General features: G+C 36.4%; 1 protein-coding gene across 1 annotated transcript; it reads right to left on the reverse strand.

Annotated features, from left to right (window-relative positions):
• Positions 1-4,009: 4,009 nt before the first annotated feature.
• LOC140793056 (uncharacterized) lies at positions 4,010-10,136 on the reverse strand. The gene is made up of 8 exons (XM_073144401.1): positions 9,935-10,136; positions 9,115-9,158; positions 8,400-8,484; positions 8,114-8,183; positions 7,461-7,800; positions 6,211-7,248; positions 5,562-5,711; positions 4,010-4,850 (listed from the first exon to the last, which is right to left on the reverse strand). The coding sequence occupies exons 2-8, from the start codon at positions 9,139-9,141 to the stop codon at positions 4,416-4,418; spliced, it is 2,145 nt and encodes a 714-aa protein (XP_073000502.1). The 5' UTR covers positions 9,142-9,158; positions 9,935-10,136; the 3' UTR covers positions 4,010-4,415.
• Between the last annotated feature and the right edge of the window lie 1,424 nt (positions 10,137-11,560).

Consider the following 11,560-nt stretch of genomic DNA (forward strand, 5'->3'; position numbering starts at 1 on the left):
TCACATACCTACTCAATTATTAAAGCAAAGTAGATGCAAAGCAAGAGATTAATTAAAAAGTGCAACATAAACAAATATACTCTCCAATAAATTGCACATTTAGTTGCACATATACTTCTAATATCTTATTAATTTCAGCAGTGGATTTGCCTCCATTAATGGCCATCTTGAGCTGGAATCCTGTTCTCGGTCCAAGATAATCAAGTGTAGGGTGCCCTAATTTCCAGACAAGCACTTGGTTTCTAGCTTTGACTAACCATCAAGCTAAAACCTTTTTAAAATAAAAAATAAAAAATTTGATATGAGTTCAATTGTTGTCCATTTTATCTATTATTCTAATTTTATTTTTTAAGACGTTTGAGTGGTGGAGGAGAGGTGCCTCGTCAGGATCCATGGCCATCATGGAGAGCCCACTTACAATTATTGGGATTCAGTGGTGGGTTTATTAATTATTTTACCACTTGGACCAAGGGTAAGATATCAAATTCCAAGTATATATTTTAACGTGTTGTTGTGTAGAATGCTTTAAAGTTTAAATATGAGATTAGATGTATTGAGCTTTCAAATCTGGGAGAGTTAGTTAACCGCTTCTAAATATAAGTTGTGATTTATATAAAAATCTTAAATCTTTTAAAAATATTATTAAATATAAATTTTTTTATATAAATTATTGATTTAATCAGCAGTTTATATTTGAAAGGTGCTGAATTATAATGTGAATTATAGAAAAAAAAATTCTAAAACTAGGCAAATTTTTTTAGATTTAATTTTTTTATAGTTGTTAGTTTAGTCAGTAACTTTTAAACACACTTGGTCTTATATTTAAGCTTTAAAGTAAATTAGACGCATGAAAAAATTAGTAGCAAATTTAAAACATATACTGTGAGATAAATAGAATAAAGTTAAATTAATAGATAGAGAAGAGAAAGATAGAAAGACGAAATAAACTTGTTCAGTATGAAAGGTGTGATTAAAATTTTCTCAACAATAGTGGTCGCAAGGGGAGAAGAAATATAAAAAAAACATTGCTTCTAGATGGATATTGTACGTAGGGGAAGTCAACATAACGTGTTTCATGCATGATATATATATATATATATATATCTAATGGTCATGAAGGCAAAGGAATTTTATCTTTTCTTTTTTTACCTCGCAAAACTATGGACTTGACCTGATGGCTGGATTCGAGCTCATTGATGTGAATCGTATTAGAAGCTAAGCAACTTGTTCTTCTCTTTCGTTGCACTTCTCAACTTGCACAGCTTGCTCGATGTTATGCCAGCTCTAGATATTACAATTTATTAATTAATATAAACACTTTTGACCGTAAGATATGTACGTAGGATGTGATTGATCTCCAACTCCTTAAGACCCACAACATAATCATGCATTAAGCCGTCATCTACTCTGGATTCGAGCTGATTGATGTGAATTAATTTTTTGGTTGGAGGCATTAGATGATGCCTGTCTCAATCCCACGACCATTATTATATACAGATAAGGGCAAGATCTAACTAAATCTAATCCCATTAGATATGAAGAATATCCAACATCACCCTGTGATCCATCACCACCCAAAATGTCCTTGGTCTTAGTCTACCCCTAAGCTCGGTCAGAACACGATCAGCCACACAAACCAAATCCACAAGCCACCGAATAGAGAACCTTCCTTGATTAATTTTCCCACTCAACCTCCATGTCTCCATCTCAAATAATATACTCTCCATCACCTCTTTCTCCTTTTTCCATCTATTATTGGAGACCTTAAGCTAACCTAAACAAGCCAACAAAGGGTGGAAATAGGTCTAATAAATAATCATTCTAATAGTTTGACCGTAATAGGGATAAAGGTTAAGAGTGAAAACAAATAGACACGGAATATTTACGTGGTTCCTTTAATTATCTACGTCGTTAGGAGAGATAGAGCTGCTTGTTTTGTTATTCTCAAGTTAGAAGAGTTATGATCGATAGAACATGAGTCACGAACACTAACTCATCTTGGCTTCTTTCCTTTTAGAAATAATGAAAACTTACGATATATGTTTCAATTAAACTAAACTGTAAACTATTCTGGAATCAAGTGTCTCAAACACTAACATGATTATCATATAGAGGTTATATAAATCCAATATCAGGGCGTTAAAACTGTTGAATTTTAATTCAATTCTAATTTAAATCAAAATTTATATGAACAGGATCAGAATCTAGTTCAGACCAGGTTAGGTAGCCAGTTAATCTAAAAACTTAACTTTTAAGTAAACTACTAATAATATATATTATGTCTTTAAACAAACCCACTTGCTCTCTCTCCTCATCCTCCACTGTGTAACCTTGTTGCCATACTAATATACTATGCCACATGCTCTTCTACATCCCTACATTTCCTCTCTCTCTCTCTCTCTCTCTCTGTTGCTTATCTGGGGAGTACGGCCCAAAGTTTGCCACCAAACCCACTTGGGACGTCCTCTTCTCCTTTTTTTTTTAATTTTAATTTCTTCTTCCAGAGAGAGAGACGTTTAAGGACTAGTAAATGGATAAATGCACATGGGCGGAAGTGCTGCACTTCCAAGTTATATCTTCAGATGCTCACGTAGACGTAGACACTCACCTTCACCCCCTACCTTTTATATATAGAGAGAGAGATATATATACCCCTTTCCTTTGAACTCAACTTGCGTCAAAATAACTTCCGACACCATCCATGGCTAGTGATGGGAGCTATGACTTGGATAGGATTGACGTGCCGGAAATCGATAGTAAACTCCTCATGGAGTTGTTAGACGAGACGTGCGCCGACGAGGCCGAAGACAGTAGGCTCGGCGACGTCATGAGCTCGTTCGAGGCCGAGATCGGCTCCGATGGTCCGATGGTGATCGGCGACGGCGAGCATAGTGATGACGGCGGGTTGGAGGATATATTGTCGGATCTCGACGGCTGTGATAGCTCGACGTCGATGACGTACGCTGTAGATGACCCGTTCAATTGGGCGGAGATGGAGGTGGGGCCGAGCTTGCCGGGGGTTGACGTGGGTGGTTGGTTTGCGGAGGGAGAGGGTGGTGAAGGGGGGATGGTTGGGTATGGTGAGATGAGAGAGTATACTGTGTATTACTATGGGGAGTCCGAGTCTTCCATGGAGCAAGTGTATAGTCCATTATGGGAGTGAATCGTCTTGCTTGTTTCTAAGTTCTAATTGGAGTGGAGAGAATATTATTTTAACTTTATTTTCAATTTTAGTACATATGAGTAAATAGATTTAGTTTCTTTTCTCTTCTCTTTTGTGCATTTTATTTGAAACTTCATCCAGTTAAATGATGAAAAAGATATAAATATTCTTATTCTCATTTACTTGCATTCTTTTAGGTTAAGAATATTTATGTCCTTTTGTCTATAAAATTACTTGCAAAATTCATAGTTTTGCAGGAGGGCTTTTTTGTTTGTATACTTATGTCCCTTTTTAAAGTTGATATTTATATGTATATCACTCAACATATGTTATTTCTTAGTTGTTTTTTAATTTTAATCTGAATAATTTAATAGAAAAGGTAAAAATATTCTTAGTTAAGAGAAATGCTTGAGAACTAGAATAGAGATATTTTTATTATTTTATATTTAAATTAATTAAAATTTAATGATTAGGCAACTCCAAGGAAAATTCACAAATAAAAGTTTGAAAAAAATATACATGCAAAAATTATAGGCACTAGATACTTTATAAGGGTATACATACAAATAAAGAACTTGAGTGAATACGTGCAGAAAAACATAGATTTGTTTGATGCTCTTTTACCAGCATATAGATGATGATTTCTGTTTTCTTAACATTAAGTTAGAGCAAGTATAAATACACATTCTCATTGTCATATTGGCAACAATATCGCCTTAATTGTTTTCGTCGATATTGTGAATAAACTATAAGGACTATAAAAGGACAGATGGATTTGCACAGAATATGAAGAAAAACTTTCAATCAACAAACCATCATTCAAGCCGTTCCCATAACATACGTCACTAAGAGCAGAGATCAGGGTTGAATTCATTACACATGAAAGCTGATAAATTTTTACAGAGTGATGTCTCTCCAATCCTATTATGACAGAAACAACATGAAGGTATCATCAGAAGCCTCAAATTGCAGGATTCTGAGATTTTAAGACGTGCCTTCTTACATGTATTGTATATCAAAACTGACATAATATACAAAGCAAAACTCAATTTTAAGGGTTTCCCTTTTGTAAAGTCCAAAAAAAGCTACAAAAATATATCGAGCCACATGTGGAACGCAGTCCTGCAAATGACTAGTGGTGGAGCAAAGTGAAAAGGAATCGCATGGAATTAGATTCTCTTTCAAGAGTCAAAATTTGGCTGGTAAAATAAATTAACCAAAAGAATGCTTCTGTGTCATGTGTAAGATATAATCAGCACTCTATTCGAACAGCACCACTTTCTGATGATATGAACTTGGGTTTCCTAATCACCTGCTCTAAGCACTGGATGATGTCCCCGATCTGGAAATCTTCACAATCCTGAATAACTAGACCACATTCATTACCCTTTCCTACAGCCTCCACATCCTGCTTCTCCCGCTTTAGTGATAAACATGAACCCTCGAACACGACCTCCCCACTCCTTAACAGCCTCATGGTCGAGGATTTGGTAAAACGACCATCAGTGATCCGGCATCCAGCAATCATCACATCTGGACCTTTGGATTTGCTACGGCCTTTGAGCTCAAAGATACTGAGAACCTCAGCCTCACCAGCAATCTGAGTCTCAGAAGTCCCTGGTGCTTTATCCACAATCAGCTTGCCCATTTCCTCCAAGAGGTGGTAAATTACCCGATGCAGGCATATCTAGATAAACAAGGAAAACAACACATCAATATATGTCTACCACTTCCTATACTAGTTAATAGACAATTAAACACAAGATGTGATTTCACAGTTGTAATGGAATCATGCTCACTATGTTAACGAGCTTGTTTATGGAGAAGAAAATCAAATATTTATGGGCACAGTCAGTTACTTCAGTTTACAGTTATACAAAATAATACATGTAAAGAAACTCTCTGTCAAAGCAGAATATAAAGAAGTTAGCCAATTATAAGAAGCTGTACAAAAGGAAAAGGAGGGGAGGGTATCTATACAAATTGGTTCAAATCATCTTGCTTACTGTTATCAGTTATCACATTCATACATGTTGAAATAACTAGAAAAGGAAAGGATAAAATTTAAGATGGATATTGCCTTGACATTTGAGATTCTTATCTCTATCCGGTTCATAAATTTCATTTAATGGTAGTTCTTGTTAGTCCGCAATTTAATTCTTTTCAAAAAGTCTCTAATACTTAAATGCAATAAGAACGATTCTGAATGTAAGACAAATTAGAAATGAGATAACCAAAAAAATAAGTGTAGCTCTGAGATAGCTGTTGTTGATCTTGCTATTAGTCCAACTTTTGTAACTTCTCCTTTTTCTCTGATTTCAGATTCCAGAAACAGTACTGAAGGTTAATTAGCAGTTGCAGAAAGGAAAAAAGTTTTGCAGCAAAAGTACATTAGTACCTTGATGTTGGCCTGATTAGCGGCCAAAGTAATGGCACTTGGTGGACTACGTATGTTAAAACCAACTATGCACGCACTGCAAGCTTGAGCCAGATCAATATCAGATTGAGATATTGGTCCAACACCAACATGAACAATATTCACCAAAACCTGGATAAGATGTGGAAAATGTCAGTGCATCGAAGAGGGGAACTTTTGGTTAGAGAGAGAATGGAACTTGAAATTACATGAGCAGCAATGTGATCAACATGCTCAAAGAACAGAAGGAGAAGACATGCTATGTTTCACAGTTCCATTACAAATTGAAATGCAGTTCCTACTTTACTAGTAGGAAAAGACATAATTTACTCCTATAGATTATTCTATTCATCAAAACTGATTAATTTTCATGACAATCACAAAAACTAAATGCATACATCTCTCCGTGATAGCATCCAATAAATTAAAAAAAAGTAAATTTATGGCGACTTTCCAACAGATGGGAGGGGATCCATTAAGACAATATGGAAAATGCCATTTCAGTACCTCAAAATTAATGAACTTAATGAGCACACTAGATGAACCTTATGGATCAGTTGCACTTCAATAAATACACCAAACACATGGCCCTTAAAGTAAAATCTCGAATGTTTTCTGAATGAATAAGTACCTGTTGACTATTCATACTTCTCAATGCATCTGTAACTGCTTGCACAGTACCTTGCACATCAGCTTTTATAATAATGGGTAATTCAACTCTTTCAGGTGCATCTTCTGAAGCTTTTGGCTCGTCAATCTTCTCTTCACTGATCTTCCGGAGCCTATCTTTCTCCAGCTTCTTCTTTCTCCCTTGGCTAAGCATCCTTGCTCTTTCCTCTGATTCCACAACAACAATATCATCACCAGCCATAGGAAGGCCCCTCAGTCCTTCAATCTCAACAGGCATTGCAGGCCTTGCCAACTCGGTTGTCTTTCCCAGCATATCTCTTATAACCCTTATCCTTCCCCACTCTGCTCCCACAACAATGTATTGCCCGCATGCTACTGTTCCAGATTTGACTATTGCCGTAGCCAAAGGTCCCTTGCCCCTATCAAGTCTTGCTTCTACTACATAAGCTTGGGCAGGTCCATCGATTCTAGCCTTCAGATCCATCATCTCAGCCTGAAGTAGCAAAGCTTCTTCCAACTTATCAAGACCAGTTTTTGTTGAGGCAGAGACTTCAACAACTTGAACATCACCACCCAAATCCTCTAACAATAATCCTTCCGAACCAAGCTGAATTCTCACCCTCTCTGGATCAGCTGCTGGCTTATCACACTTGTTGATAGCTACTACAATTGGAACATTGGCTGCCTTCGCATGGCGCATAGCTTCAAGTGTTTGTGGCATCACACCATCATCTGCTGCTACCACAAGCACAACAATATCCGTAACGGCAGCACCTCTAGCACGCATAGCACTGAATGCAGCATGGCCTGGCGTGTCAAGAAATGTAATAGAGGCTCCTGATTGCATGTCCACAACAAAGGCACCCAGATGCTGGGTAATTCCCCCAGCTTCCTTCGCTGCAACAGATGTTTGGCGCAAAGCATCTAGCAGAGAAGTTTTACCATGATCAACATGCCCCATAACTGTCACAACAGCTGGTCGTGGTTGAAGCACTGCACCTACATCAGAGTGTAACCTTCTGACATTGACCCCTAATTCCTGGCACAGGAGGAAGGATCAAAATGAAGCTTATGGTTGCAGTCCATAAAAGCAGAACGTATAAAAAGGAAGAAACATTTGTTTCACAAATCAGATAGATTCAACGATATGACGTCAATATATATATGACAATTCTTTTTTTTACCCATCTGTAAACATGTTTCCACTATTAGAAAACACTTATCTATATAACTAAAAGTCATGAGAAATACCATTGCAACCAACTCAGCGACGTCGATGCTGATAGGGTCAAATTCTGAGTCAACTTTCTCACCAACATTTATGAGCATGTCTTGTAGTGCATGAATAGATGCACCGGTTCGCTTAGCAAGCTCGAGTATTGTCATGCCTTCAAAAATTTCAACCATTTTATCTGGAGAAGTTTTGACAAATAATTTTGGTTTTGGAGGAATATATGGTGCTTCCACAGGTGCTTGATTCCTATTTTCTCGTTTTACTCGCTTCTCTTTCTCTTTCCGGAGAGCTTTTAAGCCAGGAGCTTCTTCCACTTTCCTTTTCCATGCTAACAGATCAACACTTGCATGAAAATTCCTGTACAAGATAGCACATTATTACCAAACATAAGTGAATCGCATATATCATACGAGATGAACAGTAAACCAGTAAAGTTCTTTAATAAATTACTAATTGAATTACGTAGGGCAGAATGACCATCTAGTTGAGGCCAGTCAATAGAAGTAAACCTTCACGGGGTAATCATATTATGACATCTAAGTTCAGGTGCTCAATACTACTTATCCAGGACTTAGAAGAACAAAGCACAATTTTAGCATGTGAAAAGAAAATGTAAGAAGAAAGATGGAAATATTAGAGAATAAAATCAATAGAAGATCAGTCAGCATACCTAACGATGTAGTGAGTTTCTGAACTTGTATGCTTCGAAGCACCTTCAATTATAGCACTGGGACAAAAATCTGCACCACAATAAGCATCCGTTAATCATAATTGACATGGCAAAAATAGATTTTCCAGAATATCATATTAGGTGATACTATGAGAAAAACAAGACTATATTCTGCCTATTTGCATTTAGGACTGACTGACAGAAAAGGAAGACAGTAGAAAATAGAGTACACCAGGTAGAGAATAGCTGAGTGAAACAATCTATAAGTGGAACCTTTGTGGCTAACCTGCTATCTTTCTGAGTGAATCAGAAAGGCATGTTGCTCTATGATTTGAAAGCAAATACACATTTGCGAAGCTGGTGTGGAGACCCTGCAAAATGTACAATGTAAAATGAGCTTTCCAAAACAAACAAGAATCTTTTGAATGTGTCACCTAAGTTAAAGCTTATGGAAGAGCAAGACGTGCTGCATCAAAATCAGTTCCCACTTGAACATTTCTGTAAGATATTAGATATGCTTCAAATGATTATTGTATAAGTCTGAAGTAATTTGAAAAATAACTCAAGTTCTTATATTCCTTCTTTAAAAAATTAACATACAGAAGTTAAGCATTTAAATATTTTTTTAAAAAATTGGTAGTGGTCCACATTTATCTGTAGGCCGAGCAGTGGAATATGCTTTATATAGTTCAGGTTGAGTTTTAAAAAAAAATCAGAGAATGGAAATGAGAATAGAATTCATACAAGTAAACTTTCCCTGTTGTGTTACTGTGCTAGTACCACATAGGGAGCAGGAGCAGAACTTATCTCTTCTAGACATAATGAACTAAAAAAAAATTAATTGTGAAATTCCTTTTGCCCATTTCAACCTTATCTGATGTAACAACAATTTGGTTTCCAAACAATATCATAGTAAATAAAATTACATAATAAGAAAATAGAAAGGGCATTCTATCAGCATATTAAATTAAAAAGGCTATGTGTCAAAAGAAACATCTAACCTTTTTTCCTAACACCCTCCACGCCATTAATGTGGGCGCACCTTCTGCTCATGGAAAATTAAGAAACAAAATGAACATGAAAACCGAAGTGACAAAAGCTGCAATGTTACTCATCATATGTTAAACGAAAGCAAGACTAAATATAAAGTCACAAGGGGGCGTTCTTTTCAAAGTAAAAAGAGGCAATCATTTATAAAGAATATCTCATTATTATGATCTTAGGATAGGATCTAAGAAATAATCATGGACAATTTAGGTGGTCTCTTTAATATAGCACCTCTAGGCAAGTTGCAGATTCATGAGATAGATTATTCATTATATCATACGGGATTAAGAACACAATGAATCGCACTAACTTAGAAACACTGATATGGTATGCATACTACCCATGAATTAAGGAGACTGTAACATATACATTATATCATAAACCGCCGTAAATGAATGAACTTTCTTGGCAACTACGTTCTGTCAAATAGGGCGGTTTCTGTGGTAACTGCGTCACAAGTTTTAAATCACTTGAAAGTTGAAACCCACCAGGGCTGCAACTCATGAGAAAAAAAAATGAATTCGCCACATTGTTATAACCAAAATTTTGCAAGAATCACGGGGTATATTGGCAATTAACCCAGTTCAAACTATATTCATGAAGTTCCTAGAACACACATCATCCGACGCCAAATACGGTACTGGAACACAAGAACAAGCAAACATAATGCCACTAAAGATAACTTTTCCTCCAGTAAAGTTACGATTCAACAGCAAATCACCACTAAATCATATATCAAGAGTCAAGACCACCTCAAAGATAGGAAATAAATACCGAATGAGGAACTTTGATTAGCTCCTCCACGGGCGGTGAAGACAAAGCGATGTTGAAGCCACCGGTTAGGGTTCCAGTTAGCGTCGGGGGCAGTGAGTACGAAAGCTATTCACGGAGATGGGCGTGCAGAGAGAAGGTAGAGACGTAGAAAGGGCAAGATATTATAGGGAGGGAATTTGGGTTTTCTCTAGCCGAGCCAGACAGGGTTCCATCCGGCAGGATTTAGTTTTGAAACCCGGACCAGATCTTCGGGTTTAGGAACGGATCGAGTCGACCCGGCCCGGTAAGATGTCCAAGGTCGGGGCGGGTCGGGTTTGTACGTTGGAACCCGAATCCGGAATGTTCTACTGGGCTAAGAACGATGAACGGCAGAACGGTCCATTAGCCTGACTCTCCGTAGTAAAACGGGTCGGGCATCAGATTGTGCGGATCGGGTCAGATTTTCTCAGGCCCAGCTTTCAGCATGCTCGTCGCTTTGGTGCAGCTTAACAAAGATAATTATTAGTAATAATAACTGGAGACCATTCAACAGTTATAAACATCTTTTCCGATGACAACCACTCCTAGCATTTCTTAGTTGTAACAGATCGGATACCACTCAACTACTATATGGATTAATATTTTTTTTTGTTTAAATACGAATTTAGATATGGATGTTGGATAGATAATAAATTTTAAAGTTATATCTTAACTAATCATATACGAATAATTTTTAGATATGAATCGAATATAAAATGAATCGATATCTATTAGAAAAAAATTGATGGATGGCATAAAAACTTAAACATATCTGTTCATCTATGTAATGCTATCAATTGGTATATTTTATTATCTATTAAGCAAAAGATGTCAATCCAAACATCCCTTTTGAAGCTCACAAAATACTTCACCATCATCCACCAAAAATTTTAGCATTATGAATTTGAAAATAAAATAGACGCCAAATCACATGATCTAGCGTGATGGATCTGATAATAGAACACCAATACTTAAAACAAAAATATGGAGATCATTGAAAAATTTCAATATTGGAACGACAACAGAGTGCAAGCAATACAGTATACAACTGTCATTAATTTCAAGCTCAAGCAATCCTCTCAGCAGAACAAGCGACCTATAACTATCTCATCAAGCAGACATAAAAAAAAAACATGACTTCAATAGCATAAACCATATGGAATATTAGAAAACAGAATTATGTATGACCAATTCCAAAAACATAAAGCTCGTATGGTTTAAGATTAATAGATTACTAAGTAATAAGTACGACCTAGAAAATAGACAAACGCCTTTCACTAAGTAATAGATCACAAAAACATAAACGCCAGAAACATAATACAGGCTATTCTGAGAGGCGATCAAGAAGAAGCATAATTCAAAGGGACTAAATACTCGATCCTAAAGGATTTGCTCCTAGATCACAAGCTGGAGCAAGCACCACCAGGTCAAGAAAGTATTGGCAAATTACAAGTAGATGTGATCATTGGGTGGACCGGGCTAGAATATTCTAGCATGTGTTATCGTTCATTAACCCATTAAATATTAGGCAGATTGAATATAATAACTTTAACATAATTAATTAAATATAAAAATATTATATTTTTATGGACGAGTTTAATGGGCTTA

This window comes from Typha latifolia, chromosome 7 (genome assembly GCF_019914945.1).
Source record: "Typha latifolia isolate L0001 chromosome 7, TyphaL0001v2, whole genome shotgun sequence".
In the NCBI taxonomy this organism is placed as follows: domain Eukaryota; kingdom Viridiplantae; phylum Streptophyta; class Magnoliopsida; order Poales; family Typhaceae; genus Typha; species Typha latifolia.